This window comes from Cadophora gregata, assembly GCF_030347475.1.
Source record: "Cadophora gregata isolate MNR1 chromosome Unknown scaffold_2, whole genome shotgun sequence".
NCBI lineage: Eukaryota > Fungi > Ascomycota > Leotiomycetes > Helotiales > Ploettnerulaceae > Cadophora > Cadophora gregata.
This window is the reverse complement of record NW_026695925.1, coordinates 314,016-336,434: the sequence shown is the minus strand read 5'-3', so window position 1 is coordinate 336,434 and position 22,419 is coordinate 314,016. Positions and strand designations below refer to the sequence as shown.

At 48.9% G+C, this 22,419-nt stretch overlaps 5 protein-coding genes across 5 annotated transcripts; 3 read left to right on the top strand and 2 right to left on the bottom strand.

The window, feature by feature from the left end:
- Positions 1-29: 29 nt before the first annotated feature.
- Positions 30-3,538, bottom strand: ONS95_007455 (uncharacterized protein; the record flags this gene model as incomplete). The annotated part of the gene is made up of 8 exons (XM_058500962.1): positions 30-1,940; positions 1,997-2,116; positions 2,166-2,286; positions 2,341-2,736; positions 2,789-2,891; positions 2,942-2,958; positions 3,115-3,216; positions 3,281-3,538. 8 exons carry the CDS (start codon positions 3,536-3,538, stop codon positions 1,723-1,725), a joined length of 1,335 nt encoding a protein of 444 aa, XP_058362278.1. The 3' UTR covers positions 30-1,722.
- A 1,060-nt stretch (positions 3,539-4,598) lies between these two features.
- Positions 4,599-5,265, top strand: ONS95_007454 (uncharacterized protein; the record flags this gene model as incomplete). The annotated part of the gene is made up of 2 exons (XM_058500961.1): positions 4,599-5,104; positions 5,160-5,265. The coding sequence occupies 2 exons, from the start codon at positions 4,599-4,601 to the stop codon at positions 5,263-5,265; spliced, it is 612 nt and encodes a 203-aa protein (XP_058362277.1).
- A 420-nt stretch (positions 5,266-5,685) lies between these two features.
- ONS95_007453 (uncharacterized protein) lies at positions 5,686-7,165 on the bottom strand (the record flags this gene model as incomplete). Its single annotated transcript, XM_058500960.1, has 7 exons — positions 5,686-5,717; positions 5,807-6,068; positions 6,140-6,287; positions 6,353-6,421; positions 6,472-6,605; positions 6,664-6,760; positions 6,822-7,165. 7 exons carry the CDS (start codon positions 7,163-7,165, stop codon positions 5,686-5,688), a joined length of 1,086 nt encoding a protein of 361 aa, XP_058362276.1.
- A 1,488-nt stretch (positions 7,166-8,653) lies between these two features.
- ONS95_007452 (uncharacterized protein) lies at positions 8,654-11,215 on the top strand. The gene is made up of 3 exons (XM_058500959.1): positions 8,654-9,470; positions 9,524-9,951; positions 10,015-11,215. Exons 1-3 carry the CDS (start codon positions 9,350-9,352, stop codon positions 11,116-11,118), a joined length of 1,653 nt encoding a protein of 550 aa, XP_058362275.1. The 5' UTR covers positions 8,654-9,349; the 3' UTR covers positions 11,119-11,215.
- A 9,032-nt stretch (positions 11,216-20,247) lies between these two features.
- ONS95_007451 (uncharacterized protein) lies at positions 20,248-21,701 on the top strand. The gene is made up of 3 exons (XM_058500958.1): positions 20,248-20,622; positions 20,734-21,148; positions 21,265-21,701. The coding sequence occupies exons 1-3, from the start codon at positions 20,532-20,534 to the stop codon at positions 21,680-21,682; spliced, it is 924 nt and encodes a 307-aa protein (XP_058362274.1). The 5' UTR covers positions 20,248-20,531; the 3' UTR covers positions 21,683-21,701.
- The last annotated feature ends 718 nt before the right edge of the window (positions 21,702-22,419 follow it).

Here is a 22,419-nt window from a genome sequence, read left to right as displayed (position 1 = left end):
ATAGCTTTCCCGCACTTCTCTGGCTTTCGACCTGTAGCTTCTCTCTCTCGAACTGACTAGCAACGTCTTTTAAACTTTTTACGCATCATCCTGTGGGGGTATCTCATGCATTGCCCAATCACGGCATTCATCGCCCTTGACATCATGCCATGCAAAATGGCAGAATTACAAATTCGAGGACCAAACTAGTCTCGGAGCGGGAGTTGTTTCATCTCACCGCTTCCAAATACAAGGAGCACTGGCTTATCAAATATGTTGTAAGCAGAATTTATTGCTGCTCAGAAAAGCTTTGGAACTTAGGTGGGTGGGGCCGCTGTGTGGGGTTTGTAAAGAGAGGCCAGCCACAAAGCCTCGGCAGGTTCACATGAGGTATGGTTGACGCAACTCTTGTGTTTGAAAGGAATTTGCATTTTGTAGACTCGGATTCGCATCTCGGTGCGAGATTTGTAAGATGCGAGGATGCGATGAGAAGATTTGGAAGAGATGCTCAATAATCAAAACCTTAAACATCGGAAGGCGGACTACTGCGAAAGTTCCGCGAACGTCGGATATCGGCCGCTCTTCTTCAGCTCACTGCCAACCTTGTTCTATTTACTCTCCTCGGTTAAATGATTCTAGGTAAATGTTGCATCTTAAAGGCGCTGGCCAGGCAAACAATTTTACCATTTTTGAGTCATTTGTTGTTCGTTTTTGGGAATGTTATGTCGCTAGTCGATGTCGAGAATGCCGTTCCGGCACTGAGAATAGAGTTCTCACTGCATGAGCACCTACATGCAGGTAGGAGGCGCTGCTTGATTGAGGCAGCGATCTGCGTTTCGTTTTTCTGCCCGTACCTCCAATTTCTCTCGAATTACTTCAGGCGGTCTCGAATTCTCTCTTATTCATCTTATGCGAATCAATTAATTCTGCCCCTTCCCTTTTACTTGCAGTTCTGCGTTCCTCGAAAATTAAATTCTCTTCTGCTGCACATGCTTCGCTCTCCAGAGATGCCGGTTTCCAGTGAGCACGTGCGCTTCCGGTGCGTTTTGGCGGTAACAACTCTAAATTCAACACTTTTGTCTCCCTGCGTTTTTCTGCCTTGAACACGACCTGAAGCGCTTCCATTCGATCCGATCATGCCGCACTTTCCGGGAAAAAGGCTCGCGAGAGCATTACCATAGTCAGGTATTCCTCATGTTAAGCCAGAATCGATACTTAGATTCCAATTCTCTACTATTATCTTTACCAGTGTGTAGTTACTGGGTTCGCAATGGCACGAGTGTAGATAAATGTTACACATATTTCGGACCCAGCATCTTTCACTCAAGAAATGATGACACAAACGGAAAGCGTGCTGCGTTCTCAAGAGTGTGTGCAAGACTGTTGATCAATTTTAACAATGTATTCAACTCGCATCATGTAATTCTTTGCAGTTCCGCGAATCCATGAGTTGAGAGTTTTTAATTTAGAAAATGGGCGCACGATAAACAATACCAAGCCCATGCTCAATGACAACAAGAATGATTTGCCAATACCTTTAATCACAACACCGCCTTCTCAACAAGCAGAGGTGGAGGCTTTCTCGCTGGAAATGTAGCCTCCCAGGCACTCATAACCCTAATCAACAGCGCCTCTTGATTCGCAGAAGCCAATGCCACCAATCCAAACGGACGACCATTAAAGCTCAAATAGCTGAGGGGTAAGGACGCGATGGGATATGCTAAATCGACTCAACAAAGGTATTCAACGAGGGGACTGAGAAAATGACTGACCTGCTGCTCCGGCGATATAGTATAGTGGGCCAGCAGGGCCAAGCAAGATGTCGACGTTGTTTTCCTTTAGAGTTTTGTCGATACCTAGGTCGCGACAAGAATGGCGTGCATGTTGAAGGATCTCGTCGTACTCTTCGTCGGTTATGTTTGAATTCAGAGCGCGGATGAGCCCGTTTTGGTTGTCGTATCCTAGAAGAATCAGCGTCTTGTTGGAATATATATGAGCGCGTGCTGAGTTAACGTACGGGGAGGGAGCTCCAGATTCGCGTGGGTCTCGTTGAATTCGATTAGATCTGACAAAGAGTGGATCTTGGAGTTGTCAAGAGATGAAAGATATTTCTCGAGTGCAGCACTGTAGTCCCGGTCTGGAAATGTCATTAGATTGTGAACCATGCTTTTGTAGCTGCTACTCACCAAAACACTTATCAATGACTCTATTTCCGTTGTCAGTTGCTTCGCCCCAGGAGATCAATGAGACTGATTTTGTTTCTGCGAGCTCTGCCAGCCTTTGGTACACATCGCCAATTTCAGCCAGCTGTTGGTGGCATGATCAGCTGTGATACAAGCGAGTGTTGATCGGCAAACATACCATCTGATCCGTTGCACTTTCCTCGTATTTCACAACGGTCTCCGAATACATCCATTTCTCGGGTTCTAAAAAGCCAATCTTGATTCCCTGCCAAGTTTTGGTAAGCATCGTAGAGAATCCGCCCTCTGGAATACGAGCTTTGTCAGAATCCAAGATGATGTCGAGGATGTCAGCAAGATCTTTCGTAGTCTTCGTCATTGGTCCAGCAGCATCGCACAAAGAGGATATAGGGAATATTCCATCTTGTGAGACTGTGCCAACAGTTGGCTTCAATGAGTACAATGCTGCCCTATCGGCCGGCAACATAAGAGATCCGATTGTCTCCGTGCCCAAGGCAAATGGAGCGAACCCAGCCGAGACAGCAATGGCAGAGCCTGACGAAGAACCTCCAGGATTCTGCGTTGATCAATCAGAATGACTCCGATGGGTGTTGACAGGGGCAACTTACACTGTGACCCCCAAAGGTATCATCATCCCGGAATCCTCCTCTCACATATGCTGATTGGCTCTGTCCAGAGACTGCAGACCATGCGCAAGGTATACCTTCCGACCTGTAGCAGTGAGTGAATTGCCTCGTCGATAGCAAAGCAAAGTCGCCTACCTGTAGTAGTTGAGTTCCTTCACGGAGTCAGCTTACACCCACCAGACACAATCACTGGTCTCGGCGCACGTATCGAAAGGCTGGTTTTACCAAGCATTATGGCCCCAGCATCCAGAAGCTTTGATTATGTACAGGTTAGATCCATTCACTAGTGACTGGCCTTTGAGCCTCACCTTTTGCACCACTGGAGTATTCCCATGCGGCCGTGAGCCCACGAGGGCAAGGCTGCCGGCGGTCGTCCCCATCCCAAGACTTGGATCCGTTGCCATGTTGTCCTGAGTGTTTGTTTCAGCACGCCCGCCCATCCTCAGATATACACAATGTCAAGCGCTGGCCTACCTTGACAAGAAAGGGAATGCCATGCAGCGGACTGCGAACTTTGCCAGCAGCTCGCTCATCATCCAGTCGCTTTATTTCTTTGTTCAGTATCTCTCTTGGTGTCGTTTCTACGACGGAGCGCAGGTAGTCATCGTCTGCTGCGATTCTCTTGAGATAGCTATCGACGATAGTAGAGCTGTTGAGCTCGCCCGCACTTAACAGGCTTTGCAATTCTGAAACGGAGGCGATGAAAGGATCGAAAAGATCAGAAGGGCCCATTGTGTGGGAGGGTGGCGAGGATGAGCAAAACAGAGAGACGGATTGGGGGGAGAATTGCGTGGGACTGGGTGCCGAAGGAAATGTAGAAATAGAGGTTGACAGCGAAAACAGTTTGGCACCGCGATGGACCAGAATAATATCACTGGCGGGATGGGATGGAAGCGATGCAGGTGAGGTGAAGAGTGAGGTGAGTTGAGGTGTGGTGAGGTGAGGTGAGGTGTTGACGCCGCTGCCTGCCTGCCAGCGTGCGGCGGCGATGCGAGACACCAGTCAGCGGTACATTACCACTCACTCACTCACTCACTTACTCACTCACTCATGTGATTGATGGTGGTGCCGGAAGCCTCGTGAATATGGAGGTAGGTAAGGTAGCCAGGTAGCAATCTTACCTGGAACTAAACTGGGCGGGTATGAAAGACAGACCGAGAGACAGAGAACACGGACGGACGGACGCATAGACCAGTGAGCGCGGGTGCGACCACGAGCAAGAGTAGGTCGCGCAGTACCTATGGCCGGCCCATCCATATAGGCAGGCTGCGAAGCTACCTTTCGTACCTAGCTCGAGTTCGAAACATCGAGACAGCAAACGGCCAGTGACAAAGCGCTCCAGTGTGGCCCGAATACACAGAACATCGCAGACGTTGTATTCGGCTACATCGCGAAAACAGCACTCGATGGGCAAATCACTGGCTGCTCGGCAGAAAAGAGTGATGCCGAATGGTGTGGAGGACTGCCTCTCTTCAGGTAGCTTGCTTGTCGTAGACAAATTCCGGGCAAAAAGCTGACGGCTTGCTTCTTCTTAGAATCTTTCCCTGTGGCTATCGCGGAATTTTTGGTCGCGTTGTGAGGGCCAAAAGTTCCTGGTCGTGATAATATCCCAGAAGCCGTCTATGCTGGTGCCCTGTAAGTAAGGATCTAGTGCTTTCCAGTATCCCTCCTCGATAGACTATTTCCTCCGTTTCCAGATGCATCTCGTATTTCCATCACACAACGGCTCTTGCACTTGATGACGCATATATCCAATCACCTTACCTCAGGGAGCCGCACCACTTTGGCCAGAATGGTTACTGACTTGGTTTCCGCCGATGTGTTGTCCAAAACATATATTGCCAACGGTCACCGAACCCGAAAGCAGGCGTTGCAAGCAATCTTCATCCTGATCGGATGGATCACAATGGCTTACGAAACCATGTTCCCAGCGGTGGACAGCGCTATGTTTCAAGTCCGCTGCCTCCCGAACAAGTCACCATCGTCCCAGGCACTGTCACAGGCTGATCGATTCTTTGTGGAATTGCTCCAAGGCTTTGGTAGTAGACTTCCAGGCAAGTTTGAATGCACCCAAATGGCGGGTTCGTCCTCCATCGATTTACAGGTATCAAACCTCAATGCCGTGACAATCAAGGAGATAGGGGATATAGAATTCTCCTGGACCATGTCAATAAGTTTTCATCTAGACTTTGACTCCGATTCGCAAACACTGAGCTTATTCTGTCTCCCATCTTTCATCGCACTCCAGGGCTCAGAAGGGCAAGGAAGCACCGGCTTCACTGGGAGTACATTCACCAGGTAACACAGAAATTCCGCAGTCGAGGCTACTGTATACGCTAACAATCTTATGAAGGCTGTTGGATGGCTATTACGAAGAATACAACATGCCACCCAACTTTTCTCCCGTCCGCACTCCTAGCAGAAGTAAATCTATCGTATCGCTTGATATTTGCCGATGAAAAGTAAGCTCGCAACGTCTACCGCCGGAGCAAAAGATCACGAGTGAAAGCTTCGCTCAACGGTATCAAGGATCTTGTTCTCAACACCTGAAAAGCTTGTTACATACCATGGGAAGGGAATTTGAGAACGCGGGCCGTGATCTGTATCACTAGTCCCTTGCTCGCCAAATGATATTATTCATGAGTAACTTGAAGTCTGACATCTATCATTGGTAGCTTGGATCGAATCGGGTTTGGGAAGATAAGCCATTGAATGTATTTCCAATGAACTCGATCTTAGACGGAATGTAAATAGAAAAATCTTGCAGCTCTTACCCCAGATCCAAAAATTGAGAGGGAGCCCTAACCCCAATTTCTGGAAATATCATCTAGTCTCTTCCAGTGTCATAGACACCCCACGACACAATACCAAGTCAGGTCCTAGTTATCCATCCCAGGCAACTTGTCGATCCCTAAGCAAAGTCAGTTTCTCTCCCTATACCACAAGAGTCACCACTCCAAACACCGAGGCACAAATTGAGAAAAACCAAGGTTCACTTACAACCATCAGCATTTTCGGGATACAACCTCGGCACCTTACATGCCTTCTCGGCACCCATCGCTGTCTCCTTGAGGCCCGCACAAGATGCGCCAGTACAAGGGCCACCATCCATAGCACGCTGCAAAGAATCCCCTTTCCAGCCAAAAACGTAGTCACCGTGCTGGCTGTACCCGGTGTTATCGCCTGTGCTGAGCACGAAGGGTTGAGAGCCGTCGGCAGGCCAGTCGGCTTTGTTGTTGAATGCTGTAGTATCCCAGACGATCTATTCGGAATCAGAATATTGAATACAAGCCAGGGGAACGAAGGCAGCAGGGGAATGGGAGTGGTAACTACCTCGAGCATGATCTGTGGTATTTTCACGGGATGAGTTGATGGACATGCACCTCCAGTGCTTGTGCCTGTGAACTGCTGAGGTCCATTTTTCGGATACGCAACGTGTGATTTGTGGTCTGGACTGTCTAGATTGATACCGTCCCAGCACCTGCGGCGTGTTATCAGCATGTGCACTCCTTTTGAGAAGATTGCCACTTGATCAGGTATTCTTACGTTGGATATAAAATATTAGAGCGGATCCCACCCTTGCATGCACTACTTGGGAGAGTTTCGGTATCCAGTCTGGACTAGCTGTCAACGATGGTGTTCAACACGTATAATCAAAGACGTACTTTGCATCTTGACAAGGTGCAGCATTGTCACCGCCGAAGTTTGGCCCCGTGTAGCAGCGAAAACACGATTGAGATTTCCTTCCGCTTCCGATTTTAGTTCTCTGGGTGGCGTCACCGACCAACATGCGGAACCCCTACACATAATGTATCAGCAAGCTTTCGAAGTGGTGGACAAGAATGTGATAAACTCACAGGCTTGAATGCCGTCACTTTATTCTTCCCATCCGAAACATAATACACCACGAATCCACCACTCGTTTGCGATGTGAACTTGTCATTGAACAACTCCCTGAATCTCTTTTCAGACCATCTCTTTTTACTATCCCCTTACTACAACAACCTTTACTCACCTATTCGGTATCTGCGGGACTCTTTTATAGCTCCCATTCCTCGCTTTGAAATACAAATTCGCCGTCCAATAGTTTGAAAAGTCATCCGCAAAACTACACGTCGTGCAACTCGCCAGCGTACCTACATCAGCACTCGGGATAGACGCGTTGAATGCGTTGCCACCAACTATTTGGTGCATATGTGGTGATGGGATCTGTGCGGGGTTGACGAGTGGGTCGACGCGATCAATTACTATTTGGGAACAGCCGAAGCGGAGCATGGTTGAGCTGCCGGTTTGGAATTGTGGTTTACCGGAGGTGAGGGTGAGTAGGGATAGAAGTGGGAGGAGAATGAGGCGAGGCATCGTGACGAATAACTGGAGGCAAGTTGAACTGAGATCGAGAAGTTTCGAAGAGACAAGAAAATTGGTGTTTTGGTATTGATTGAGGATATGTAAGTTAAGAAACAGTTTTCACAGGGTGCTTTTACAACTGCCGAGTCTTCGCACTGGTGAGCATAGTGTGTATTGATATCCCATATTGCATAACCAATGGAAGTCTGTAATATATTTCTGGGGCGGTAGAGCGAGCATGGGCCCCACATTCTGGAGTGACACTCAACTTCCAGTATGGTGTACTGTTTCCGTCTTGTTTGTTGTATGAATCTATATTGATCGGAAGAATAAAGAGTCACGATGTTGATCCCAGACTTGGGAATGCATAGCCCACATCCCGCCGCATACACTTCCTCGGCGGCCAATGATGTCACAAATGAATTTCGCTGGATATTAGTGAGGATTAAAAGTACACAATTTTGAGTGATATCTCAATGGTTCATCATCAGCATGGCTTGTAAAGACAAAGTACTCTGAAGGTAGACCTGTGGGCAATCTGTGCGTGAAGGTGCCAACTTCTTTGGCACCAATAACACGAGCCTCGAAGGGTCATATTTCTAAATGAACTACCACCACATAAAACAGAACGTGCGTGAAACTGCTGGTGTCTCACATCGGGGGCATGCATCCGAGAAACGGCAATAGGCTGAAGTGCAATCTTTGCCCTGAAAATTAAGCGAGAAATGTCAACATTCAACCCTTAACACAAAGGGAAACCCCGTGTACCCTAGATCACGCGCAGAGAAACTAACATCAATCCATCGAAGGTATTAAGAATATGCCCATGAGTTATACGGAGAGGACTGTCACTGTCCATCCCCAACACGTCTTGCATATCTAGCCAGGAAACTGGTGCTGCTGCCAGCTCACATGACATAACCTGTCTGACCAATCACCAAGCAGGTGTGCGCGACCCAGAGAGGAAGCGAATCATAACAAATGTCAATCCGGAGGCCTGCTAGGGGAAATTCGAACTAAGCTGTACGAGCACGTAATTTGGTTTGGACAGTGTATGTGGGCTTACGAGAATTATCGCACTAGTAAACTCATTCCCATCGTTAAATCTCCACCACAGCTCTAAAACTTACTCAAACGCCTATTACTCAAGACATTTGGCCTCAAATGTTTTTTGATCCATTGCACTATTCTCTTCAAGTTCTGGCTGGTGGTGTAGGATCTTGTAAGGTGGTCGCATTTCACGATGTTTGTCAAACACTTTCTCCTGATCTTCAGCTTTCGTACTCGCTAGAGCCGCAGACCTACGTAAATGTCGAATTTATCGGTCAAATCAAGCTTAATCTCTTCTCCTCATCCAAGCTCCACTGATAGCAGCAAAGATCCTTGTTGACATGAATCTTGACAAGTCATGTGACCTATCGCTCGCTTCAGCCCCTCGAATGAGCCTAGCTTCAGGGGTCGAAAACTCATCCCAGAAAATTTCCCTCCTTCAACTCAAATGCAGTACATAACCTCCCCGACCTCCCCTCACCAGACGAACCCAAACGAAACATCACAACGCAGCATGTCACACCACACGAAGTTTAGCTAATGCACTTATCTTCGCTCCGAAGATATTTACTAACAACAGCGAACACCCTTACTGACGCCACTAACCGATTCCCCGAACCAAGCCATCCCACTCTTCGCGGGATAGTCGACCGCAACACAAGCCCATTGGCTCACGGCAGCTATTCGGACGCCGTAAATCTTATCTCTGACAAGCAAATCTGAGCGCCAAGCCGAGCCAAGATCAATTTATCGGCAGAGAAATCTCCTTTCAGGCGTTTCCCATGTCTATCTTAACAGGTCTACGAGTCAAGAATGAAAGATGGGGTTGGGTCAGAGAGATATGGAGAGATACGTCGATAGTTAGAGTTTCGCAGATGCCAGCCGTATCTACCCGATGAGGTAAGGCCATGGAAGATTGGAAGTTCCTTACGAAGAGGACTGAACAATCGCCTTTGTGGCATGCATGGGTCAGTTGCACAGGTTGGAACTCTCTCCTCTCTTATCGTTCATTGCCCGTCACCCGCGGGGAACAAATCACCGGATCTGTAAGTACTTGTGGAGTCTTGTATAAGTATACAGACTTCCCCCGCAAATGGTTTCTTTTAAGTTTGCTTCCCTCAGTCATACCCCATCTCTCCTCTCATCATGGATCCCGAGAAGACTACCAAAGCGCCCTCGACACGATCCGTGTCAGATGAGAATGGCCCAGTATGTGGTGAAGTTCACGTCGATCCTGTCTTCGGACAGACTAAACGTGGCTTGTCAGGTGAGTTCCATCATTTCTCGTGATGTATCGCGGTTTTGGCTAACACTCAATAGGTCGTCATGTCCAACTCATGGCTCTTGGTGGAAGTATCGGAACAGGACTCTTCGTCGGAATTGGTGGCTCTCTCCGCTCATCTGGTCCTTTATCACTGGTACTCGGCTACGTCGCGTACTGTATCGCCTTTATATGGCCCTGCAATCTGTGCGTTGGTGAAATGGCAACCTATCTCCCTATCCGTGGATCGATCTTCGAATTCGCGAAACGCTATGTTGATGAGGCATTTGGATTCGCTCTGGGATGGACGTACTTCTACACCGCTGCTATGCTGCTGTGTGCCGAGTTGTCGGCTGTTGCAACTGTTATTTCGTTCTGGGATGATAAAACCAATCCAGCTGCTTGGGTCGCATTAGCCCTAGTAGTTATGATTGCCGCAAACGTCTTTGCAGTCCAGTGGTATGGCGAGTCCGAGTTTATCATGGCTGTAAGTTAAATTCCCCACTTTCCCTTCCCACCTCAAAATCATAACTAAACTGACCTCCAATAGTCCACCAAGATCCTCCTAATCATTGGTCTCATCCTTTTAACCTTCATCACAATGGTGGGCGGTAATCCCAAACACGACGCCTACGGCTTCCGCCACTGGAAAAACGGCGATTTCATCCACGCATACTGGACTACCGGCTCCCTAGGCGAATTTCTCGGCTGGTGGAAAGTCGTTCTCTACGCCGCCTTTTCCGTCGCAGGACCCGATCTTCTCGCCTTAGCAGCTGGCGAGATCGCCAACCCACGTCGACAGATCCCTCGAGTAGCAAAGCGCGCGTTCTACCGTATCGCCGGTTTCTACATCATGGGTGTCTTTGCCGTCGGAATTCTGTGCTCGAGTCGGGATCAGAGATTATTGGATGCGCTTGCGGACGGCTCAAGTGGTGCAACTGCCTCACCTTGGGTGATTGGAATCGAGAACCTAGGGATTGAAGGTCTACCGTCACTCATCAACTTCCTGATTCTCCTCTCCGCATGGTCCTGCGGAAATGCCTACCTCTACGCCGCATCGCGAACTCTCTATTCCCTCGCGCTCGACGGACAAGCCCCTCAGATCTTCAAGAAGTGCTCAAAGGCTGGCGTCCCGCTCTATACCGTTGCTGTACCCTCTCTAATCGGCTGTCTTGCATTTATGGTCGCATCATCCTCATCTGTTACCGTCTTCGGCTGGTTCGTCAACCTCGCCACCATCGGCTTCGTTCTCTCCTACACCGGCTACCTCGTGACTTTCATCGGGTGGTACCGCGCTCTCAAAGCCCAAGGCATTTCCCGCGACACGCTCTCATGGAAAGCGCCCTTCCAGCCCTACACAGCCTACTTCGCGATCGGAACCGGCTGCGTCGTAGTATTATTCTCCGGATGGAACACATTCAAGCCGTTCGATACGCAGGGATTCATCACGAGTTATTTCGGTGTGGCGTTTGCGAGTTTCATGTTTGTGCTTTGGAAGGTGATGAAGAAGACGAGTTTTGTGAAGGCAGAGGAGGCGGATTTGGTGACTGGGAAGGCGGAGGTTGATGAGGAGTGTAGACATTGGGATGAGGAGCCGGAGAAGGAGAGGGCGGAGATGACGAGGATGCAGAGGGCTTGGGATGCGTGTTGGTAGTTGTCGTATTGTCTCACCTTGGTTATTCATGTCGAGAATGTAATTGGATAGCCTTGTATATGAATAGATAATATTTGTGAAATTGTCAGAATGAGAGACTTGCTGTACATCTACGAGTGATGGTTGTCTCCATGGTACCTTGCTTTCGATGGTAGCAGTTGTCTATGATCAGGGTGAGAGTAATATCTGTTTCACTATCCTGTTCTCTTTAACCTCCATCAATGGTGTTCCACGAAAGCTTCAAGCTTGGCTCGCTTAACTCAAGTGGGAGGCAACAGCTCAGACTCAAACGATGGAATGAAGAATACGAATATAAACATCCTCCTTCCACTACCAAACCTCGTGATTTCGGAGAAATGAAGAGTCATTGTTTATTCCATTACCGTCCAAGGCTTCCAAGAAAGAGAAAAGAAAAAGGAAAAAACAAAACATCTGTGTGTTCCCAATATTACGCTTGCCACATCACCTCCCATCTTCATTAACCTCATCAATCATTCCTTCATGTTTTCATCCCTCGCACACCTATTACCCCACGTCACCTCTCTCAGCGCAAAATTAGTGGCTCCGACTCCCCTTCTCTCTCCTCCTTTTCTCCTCCCGATCCTTCCTTTCATCATCCTTCTTCTTAGCATGCGCCTCCCTAAGCTTTTTCGCCCTATTTTTCCGGCACTCATCACACATGGTAGGGCAGTCGTGGTACTGCTCCCAGACTCCCTGACATTCACCCACACACCATGCGGTATCTATGTATTTTGATTCACCGCAGCAGATGATGTATTTGGTCCAGTGTTCTATACACATTTTACTTTTGGTTGTTTTGGTACTAGTACTTTTTGGTTCTGAGTGATGAAATGCTCGCTTGATTTGCACGGGCCACGAGGAGAATATATATGAGTTATGGGAAAGTCGAACTTGGTTGCTTGGAGTTTGGGAGTGAGATGTGGGTGGTTGTGGAGGAGTGTTTATACTGAGAAGAGAAGAGGGAGGATAATCATAGGACAAAGGATGTGTATTTTCGTATCGGAAAATACATCATTAGCTGAATGAATGATTCTAAAATGGTGTGGTGAAAGCCTGTTGATACTAAGAATACCCAGAGAAGGTCATCAAGTCTTTATTTCAAACATAAGACAGCCCTGGAGACTGTTGTTGAGAAAGAAACTTCCTGTTCTCATAATAGTACCTCGTGTGCATCCAGTCAGGTTCCATCATTAAGAAATACACTCCTTGCTGGGACTATATTTGTGTAAGATGAATGGATACTCTTGTTTAAAATTTCCTGACCATCTTGTCGGATACATTCCTGCGCATCTAATCATAGTAATGCTGTATCTCTTTGTCCGAAAGACATTATTGAAACATCCAGAAACATTTAACATGTTTACCAACCTGTCTTGTTGACTGACCCCAAGCCCGAAGCGAGATCGCCACAGGCTAAAATTAGCGACACAACCAATCCCGTGACTGCACCCAATCCATCAACCATTCCTCTCTCAACGCCCAACTTTCACACCCAGAAAAATACTTTCTCTGATCAACAAATTCAGACACCGCTTCACTCTCACCTTTCCACACCGTTACAACGTGCATACAGCAATGTGACGGATAACGAGACGTGCATGAACCAGTCCCCGCTCTGCTCCGTTTTGCCGGGTGTGCGCCTGTAACAGCCCGTCGGGTTCGCTGGCCCAAGCCTGGAAGCGGGTCAATCAGTCGTGGCAGCCGCAAGTGGCTCCACCAAACAGCGCGAAAAAAGAAAACGCGCCAGAGAAAGTAAGCCCGGGGACAGGGAGGGCACTGGGCAGGGCATGAAAACATGGGCGCGCGGAGGCAGGCGAGGCAGGCCAGCTCATAATAGCGGTGGGGTGTGGTACGTGGGTGGAGAGTGGTGGGTGTCACGTCTTTTTTCTTCTTTATCCTCCGTCGAGTCTTCCTCATAACAATAACAACAAACTCAATACGACACGACACAACATCCGTACAACAAAGCAACTGCATAGACACGACATCCTCGGCGTCGAGTCATCTTTTGCTTATCAGTTTATCAGTTGATTGATTGGATTCATTGTTCAATTCCTCAGTATCTGGCGGGTATCATGATTCACGGTGCATCCGCCCACCTATTTGTCTTTCCATTTTGTTTGCACTCACATGAGACGCCCACAACAACAATAACTACCACCACAACAGAATGTCTCTGAAAGGCTCCCCAATCAACTGGTGGAAAGAAAAGCGCCAATCCTCACACACCGGCGTGCCACACGCAAATAGACCACAAACGGCCTTTCCATGGAACGAAGACCGCGACATCTCGAAAATAGTTGAGCAGGCTGTGCTCGCGGCATTTGAGAGCAATGCCTTCAAGATCGCCGTCGCGTCTCAGGTCGACCCGGCCTTCTCGCGCCACCAGGACAAACTGAACCAGATCAAAACGACAAATCTAAACCTCGAATCCACGCTCCAAGCGCACGTCGAGGACTTACCTGTCGTGTTGAAGGGCATTGAAAATCAGCTGACCCGAGTGGTGATTCCTGATTACCGGCATTCTCTGGACACTCTATCCTTGGGACAGGAACGTCTCGAAACCAGAGTGAATGAAATTCACGTTCCGGATTATTCGGAAGAGCTGAGTGAGATCGTGTCAGGACAGACGCGCTTTCTCAAGACGTTTGAGAGCCGTCTGAGTACGCTGGAAAGTCGCATTGAAGACCTGGATCGCAAAACAGGTGATGTGGATGAGGCGGTGGTCAATGCAGACCTCCGCTCGGCAATCCGGTTCGGCGAGATCTCCAACGAACTCCAGGACAGGAACACCACGCTGAACAACTCCATCTGGGAAGTCCAGAGAGATCTGGGAAAGAAAACAGATGCGCTTCAGAGGAGAGTGGTGGGTGCTTGTGAGGAGATGGGGAAGTCGATTCGTGCTAGTGCGGAGACCATTGAGACGATGCGCACTAAGCTGGAGGAAGATGATGTCCTCGCTGCGGTCAACAAGGTTAGTTCAAGAGCTGAATTTTCTGAGAAGGCCTTGAGGAGGAGTATCACTGCGATTCAGGATAAAGTGTCTGGGTTGGACACTTCGGCTATTCCGGTGCAGATTGCAAAACTTGAGACAATTGAGAGAGAAATTTCGGATTTCAAGAAGGAAGCCGAGGCGGCGAGAAATCTGGGATCAGTGAACTCGAAATTTTTGTCGGCGAACACGACAAAACTGGATAGTATGGCTTCAGCAGTTGGAAAGATGCATTTGCTGGTTGAGTCGACGAAAGAGATTTGTCAGGAGGTTTCAGAATCTCAAGAGTCGAATGCTGGATCTATCAAAGAGGACGTAGAAGCCGTGAGGATGCACGTTAGGTCGTTGGATAATCTCGCTGTATCTCACACGAGAAAGCTGAGTGATGCTACTTCGATCCTGACAAGGACAGAAGGCGCAGTGGTTTCATTTGACGCGGCTGTTATTGGAAGACTAGGAGACCTGGCTTCAAGTGCAGAGAACATCGAAGAGCGCCTGAGACCGCTTTCTTCACATTCGACGAAGTTGGATGGATTGGAATCGTCTCTTACCGCATTGGTTAAGGACTCGAAGCCTCAACGAGCGGCTTTGGATGATTTGACCAAGACACTCTCGGAAATGCGATCGAATGTCGATAGTGCCCTGTCGTCTCATACTGATTCTCTCAGCACGATCCATCAAACTGTGTCAAACACAACCTCTAACGACGGTTTATCAACAGCCATCTCCACCTTGCAATCTAGTATCGAAAAGAAAATATCACAATCTCACGAACTAGCTTCTCAATCAACTGTAGAAGCGATTGCAACGCACATCGGCAGCCTCGACGGAAAATTACAAAACGGTTTACGGTCAATCAGAGACGACACCGAATTCCGGGGCGAAAAACTGCACACGCCAATCTCGGAAATCCTCGAAGAAGTCCGCTCAAGCAAAGCACTATTCGAGACCGAAAAAGCCGAGATTCGTGAAGAGTTCAATACTACGAGAACAGCCATCGAAGCGAGCCGAGCGGAACTTGGCGTCGATTCTTTGTCCATCAAGCGCATGATCCAGGAAATTCAGGAGGCAGGCAGAGATGAGGAGATTCTTATGCAGGTTAAATCGTGGGGCCAGAACTGTATTACCAAACAGGCTGCTGAGGTCGCTGTGGTGAAAGAGCTGTTAAACGTCTCACGTGATCGCGACGAGGCAATACAGCAGTCTGTAGATGGGCTGAATGAGAAGAGCGCTGAAATATCTACGCTGCTCAGATCCGGCGACGTGAAATCTTCACACATAAGTGAAGAGCTCAAGACTCTCAAAACCCTCCTCTCGGACGACTCAAAATTAGAGTCTCTCACCGACATCAGCAACCAAACGTCACAAACTCTCAGTGCTGTTAAACTCCTCGCCCAGCAAAACGCCTCATCCCTCGCAACGGCATACGAAGGAATCATATCTATTGACACCAGACTCGCAAGCAGTTCAGACACCATCCACACCTCCATCCAAGAACTGGAAACCACGCTGGGAAAAGACATCCTCGATGCCACAAACACCCTCACTACATCCATGCACGATGATGTGTCGGACCTGAAGGCAGATCTCAGCTCAAGAGTATCGACTTCGACCAATGTATTACGCGCGGAAATCAAAGCAGTTGACCTAACAGCCACCTCAGCCGCTCTCGAAGCTCTGAAGACGGAAGTTGAAACTTCCACGAAGAAGAACGAGGCTGCTTCTGAAGAGCTTAAATCCAGCATTGAAGACAAGATCATGGATCTAAGCAGAGATGTCAGGGAATCCAGCGATACGCATAGTAAAGAGCTGCGGCTTAACGGCGCGGCGCTGGAGGGGTTGAAGGAGCTGTCAATAGCCCAGAGTGCGGCATTAGCTACGGATGTAGCCAAGATACAGGAGACCGTCAACCCGGTTTCCGAGCTTGTGGATGGAGTTTCATCGATTGCTGGACTGGCTAGGGGTATTGATGCAGCGACGAAGGAGAACAGGGAGAGATTGGACACGATGCAAGAGTCGCTAGCGGCATCGGCCAGAGATACAGTCACTCACCTGACGGAGCTGAAGACGACAGTGGGAAGCTCAGGGGAGAAGACTTTACATGCCGTACAGGCTTCGCACAGCCTCCTCACCGACATCCAAAAGTCGAACACGGAAGGATTCGCCAAAACTCATTCAGACATCTCGAACCTGGATACCGCACTGTCAAAGGTCACCAGTACCTCGAAAGAGACCGAAGTGGCGATCCTGGCCAGCGCTGCGGGCATCGCTGCTGAGGTCCTCTCTGTAAAATCAGATATCAGCGATGTAGCGACTTGTCTATCAAGGGTGGAAGAGCATGATGGCAAAACTAAGGATGGACAAGGGGAGATCCTGGCCGCTGTGCAAAGCCAGCTCAAAGAATCCGAGTCTGTGAAGGAGAGTCTCAAGAATGTCGAGGACTCCGTCGTAGCCAGAATTGGCGGCGTCAGTGACGTCTTGGCGAAATTGTCATCCGCGAGTGGAGAAGCGCACGACAAGACTCTTTCTGCTCTTACAACTGAATCTCAGGCTATTCGCGGTGCACTTGCATCTGAGTCTAAGAAGACAAATGATCTTGTAGCTTCGAGCTCGGACGTCGTTAAAGCATCCGTACTTACAGATCTCACTAGCACAAAGGAGAGCTTGCTGAGCGAGATTGATGGGGTCGAGACGGCGATTAGGGAATCGAATGATGAGTTGGCTGAGCTTGTGAAGTTGAGTCAAGGCAAACTCGATGCTATCGCGACGGAAAATGAAAAGACACAGGAGGAGGCTCGTGCTGCAATCCAGGCGGAGTCGAAAATTCTTCAGGATGCGCTCAAGGCCGAGGCTGAAAAGACAAATGCAGCTCTTGCGAATGGGCTCGATGTGACTGGAAAGTTGATTGTCTCCGAGATCATAGCCACGAAGGATACGTTATTGGCAAAGAACGACAAGGTTGTTGCCAGCAACCAAGATGTTAGCGCTGCACTATCCAAAATAACAGCAGATAACACCACCGCTCATTCCAAAACCGTCTCAGCCCTTCAAGCAGAACTCAAAGCCCTGCAAGACGTTCTCATCACCGAAACTCAAACTTCCAAGACGGCACTTTTGGAAGACCTGGCGATTATTAAGACAGATAACCAGCAGGCGAGAGATGCTATTACCACGCTGGTGAAGGAAGGAAATCAGAAATTAGAAGACAGTGCTGATGCGCGAAATATTTCCAAGGATGTCATTGCGTCCGTTGAGGAGCAGAGTAGAATACTGTCTGATTTGATGAAGACGGAACTCAAGGATGTGAGCGTGGCGATTGAGGCGGCGAGGGAGGTGACTGTCGCTGAGGTGCACAAGTCTAAGACTGCACTTAATGAGAAGTTTGGTGCGGTCGAAGTGAAACTCCTGGGTGGTCTTGATGGTGCGAAGAGGGATCTCTCCGAAGAGTTCAGCAGGTCTGGGAAGGGTGTGCTTGATATTGTGGAGAAATTGGCGAAGGATATCGATACCGGATTTTCGACTGCAGATACGACACACGAAGCGACTCTTAAGGCCATGAAGGACGAAAGCAAGACCCTATCTGACCTCATACTTAGCGAATCAAAGACCACGAGTGCGGCTATCACCAAGACAAAGGATCTAACTATTTCTGAAATACAGCAATCGAATACTTCAGTTGACGAGAAGCTCAATTCAGTAGAAAAGGCTGTCTCCGCCAAGTTCAGCGAGACCAATGGAATCATCACACAGGAAATCGGCCATGTTGTCTCGAAAGCAGACAAGATTCATGATACTACCGTGGAAGCCATTAAACTAACCTCTGAGACATGCTCAAGTGCAGTCGCTAGCACAGAATTGTATGTCAAGAGTGCCATTGACGAACTCACGAGTGGCACCTCAAAACTTCAGGAAACTCTTCTGGAAGCCATAAACGTAGGATCCCAAGCTTGCCTAACTGGACTGGACAGGAAAGAACTACATCTCAAAGATACCATCAAGGAACTGTCAACTGACGTCGAGGCCGCATCTCAGAGAGCAAACCTCAACCACAGCACGATTCTCGATGCTTTGACCCTCACCAGCACCACTCTCACCAACCACATCAGCTCCGAAATCTCCCTCTCCAACACTACCTCCCAAACCGCCACAGAATCCCTCCTCGCCTCCCTCTCCACAACCCAATCCACCCTCGACACACTCCAAACCAACACCACCACACTCTCCACTGAAACAGCAGCGCACTTTTCATCCGCTGCGTCGGCGCGAAGGAAAGCCGAGAAGAAGATCGAGGCCAACACGGATACAATCCTGGAAGCGATTCGTCAGCAAGGGAAGACTACGTCTTCTTCTGTCGATGCCGTGCAGAAGGTTGTTCTAACTGGAGTACAGAATTTGAATTCGTCACTGGAGGGATTTATTGAGCGTGCTGTTACTAAATCTAGCGGGGATGTTGTGGATGTCGTCAAATCTGGCTTGGAGGGTGTCAAGAGTGAGAGTGTGGAAGTGAGGAAGGCGGTTGATGAGAAGATTGAGGGGTTGAAGGAGATGGTGAAGGAGGAGGGTGTTTTGACGAGGAAATCCAGTGCGGCTGTTGAGGGCAATACTGCAATTCTCGCCGAACAAGTCAAGAACGGCTTGGCAGATCTTGCGACGCAGAATAAATCTACATCGACAGCACTGGATACCCACATCTCCACCCTCTCAACAGCAATCAAAGACGAAGCCGAAACAACCCAAGCCCGACTCGAAACCCTCCACACCCGCATCCTCTCGGAACTCCAAAAAACCGACATCGCCCTCCGCACCTCCCTCACAACCCTCAAATCCAGCCTCGAAAACACCGACCTCAAAATCGACGCCCTCACCCCAGGCCTCAAAGCCATCGACGCCGCCGTCCGCGTCAACTCCGCGGCCATCGCCCGCGTCGACAAAGCTGTCCTCGAGTCCTCCTCGCAAGTCAAATCCGAGATCCACTCCTCCACCCACACCCTCAGCACGCAACTCGACGAGGAGCTCTCCGAAACGGGCCGTCGCGTGAGGGGCATTGCGGAGTTTGAGATTCCGAGGTTGGAGGTACTGTTGAAGAGGCAGAGGGATGCGGTGGAGGTTATTGGGGGGAAGGTTATTGGGACGACGAAGAGGTTTGATGCTATGGTTGCGGGGGTGGGGAAGGGTCCTGGTGCTGGGGGAGGAGGGGGGTTGGGTGGAAGTGAGATCTTGGGAGTGGGTATGACGGGGAGGTTGAGGGGTGGGAGTAATGCTAGTTCGACGAGGAGTAAGGATAGTGGGTATAGGTTGGGGGCGTTTGAGAGTGGTGGGAGGATGTGATGGGACAGCACGGAGAGAGGAGAGTACATTTCCTTTGTTGTGCTTTTCATTTCGAGACCGACCTCATCGCTCAGAACTATAAATTCCGCCTAGTTCGCGACGATGCCGGTACATTTGGGGGTTTGTTTATCTCTTGGGCATACCTGTGCATGGCTAGGAATCCTTCTTCAACGGACAAGCAGAGGCAAGCGGCATTTACTGGATGGGTAATGGACGGACACTACAAATTTTGGAAAGGCGTATTTTCTAGATGGCTGGCTGGCTGGGAGGGCGATTGTGGTGCTGTTGTTTTGTTTTGTTGTTTTGTTTTATTTTGTTTTCCTTTGTCATTGCGTGCATATATCTGTAGAATCGGAATAAATTCCTAGCTGATTGACGATTATCAAGATGTAACTTGTAAATACTCGTACGTTAGCTTTGGTGATGCATGAGAGATGATACCATACACAAGTGAACTTTATCAAACGAGTGGGCCGAGGTTGAGCCGGAAGGGATACGACGCTCCCATGATGCTTGATCACGAGACTATGTATTAAATGCTAGCTACTAGGTTAATATCCAATCCAATTAAAACATATCGCATCTACAGTAGAATATTATCTGCAATAATTCCTCTGCATCCTCGAATAAAGCATGTAATGTACCACTCTCAGTCATATGATCTGCACCTGTACAGTCAGCAAGCCAAGCCTCGGATCCCCTCCACGCCAATGACGTACCTACCCCTACCCCTGCCGTCCGAAGCAACCGAGCCGCCGCCGCGTTATCAAGGAAGAACCGACTAACATCAACATACAAAACCTCTTCCTTCCAAGAATTTTCTTCTTCTTATTTTCTCCTTGTCTTTCTCTCAATTCATGGAGATATACTCTCCTCTCCTCTCCACTCCTCTCTACCATTTCCCCGTGTGCCAATTGATTTGTGCCAACCCTCCCTCCCTTGATTTGATATCAAGCCAAGACGAGTGACAGAAAGCTTGTTTTATTTCTCGATATCGGATTGTTTGTTGATCACGATAAGCTTCAATTTTGTCTTGACTTTGTCAATTGAGAGGGATTGAAAAGCTGGAAAGATGGCGGCACTTGAGAAGGCGCTTCCGAAGCCGAAGATTGAGCTGTATAGTGGACAGTATTTCCTTGCGTGCGGTCTGGGTGGGATAATAGGTACTTTCTCCCCCAATGCCCTCCCTCCACTTCACAGAGCTACAATACTCGACCCCTCCTCAAACAACAAAAAAAATACGCACCAACTAACCTCTCACCCACCACCACCAGCCTGCGGCCCAACCCACACAGCCGTCACCCCCCTCGACCTCGTCAAATGCCGCCGACAAGTCGACTCCGCCCTCTACAAATCCAACACCCAAGCCTGGCGCACCATCTACCGATCCGAAGGTCTCCGCGGCGTATTCTTCGGCTGGTCACCCACCTTCGTCGGCTACTGTTTCCAGGGCGGTGGAAAATACGGTTTCTACGAGGTCTTCAAGTACACGTATGGCGAGAAGATGTTCCCGGGGATGAATCCCACGGCCGTGTTCCTGGCTGCGAGCGCGAGTGCCGAGTTCTTGGCCGATATTGCGCTGTGTCCGTTTGAGAGTATAAAGGTTAGGATGCAGACTACGCTGCCGCCTTTCGCACATAGCTTGAGGGAGGGTATGGGGAAGGTTATTAAGGAGGAGGGGTATGGAGGGTGAGTTTGTTTTCTTCCTCCCTTCTACTCATTTGCACATGAATCGATAGAGAAAGGAAGCAGAAACATGTTCCAAATTATAAGAGAAGAACAACGTTACTGACTGTCCCCTCCAGCCTCTACAAAGGTCTCTACCCCCTCTGGGGTCGCCAAATCCCCTACACAATGGTCAAATTCGCCACCTTCGAAACCACCGTCAACGCCATCTACAGCTACCTCGGCAAGCCCAAATCCTCCTACAACGGGCTCCAGCAAACCGGCGTCTCCTTCCTCGGCGGCTACATCGCCGGCATAGGCTGTGCCGTCGTGTCTCACCCCGCAGATGTCATGGTCTCGAAACTCAACTCGGATAGGAAGAAAGGTGAGGGCGCGGGGAAGGCGATGACGAGGATTTATGGGAATATTGGGTTTAAGGGGTTGTGGAATGGCTTGCCGGTTAGGATTTTGATGATTGGGACGTTGACGGCGTTTCAGTGGTTGATTTATGATAGTTTTAAGGTTGGGTTGGGGTTGCCTACTACGGGGGGTCATTGAGGTTGGGCCTGGTTTGAGGGGGGTGTGGGGGTGTAATACGGTAGGGTGGGGGAATTGGAATGGGGATGGGGATGGGGGAGTTTGGTGCTTTTGTAGATAATGATTCCGCGATACAGGTAGAAAATACACTGTTAAACTTCACCCGGATTTCCTGCCTTCTAACCCATTCACTCACTCTCTTCCATTCACTCACCATCTCGCCACCACAGTTGCCCGCCCCGAAAGTAGCACTCACTCCACTCATCCTCCACCCAAGTATAAAACCAACCAGCTGGAACCACAAGCTTCTTCAACCACAGTCACAAAAATCCATGATGAGTTTGCTACCTGTCGTGAAGAGAATGGCACAGCTATAGCGCTGGAACTATCCTCGCGCAAATCAAAAACTTATCACACACATCTCTTTTCTGAGGTTCTCATAGAGCATATTCTTCCCTTCTCCCTCTGTGTACTTTTACTTTCCACTTTAAGCGATATCTTCCCGGTGTATACACATCGATGGATGAAAAAGCGAATGACAGTCATCGAGAGGTTGATAACTAATAATCGATAATGATAATACCGGGTGGAAATCTGGGATTTGTGATTAGGGTTGGGTTTTGTGTTGTTTGGGATGGAAATTGGAGATAGAATGGAGGGGGAGGGGGAAGGGGATTTGAGTTGAGGAAGAGATGAGATGAGATGAGATGCGAGATATGAGATATGAGATATGAGAAGGGGGTAAAATCGTATAGTGA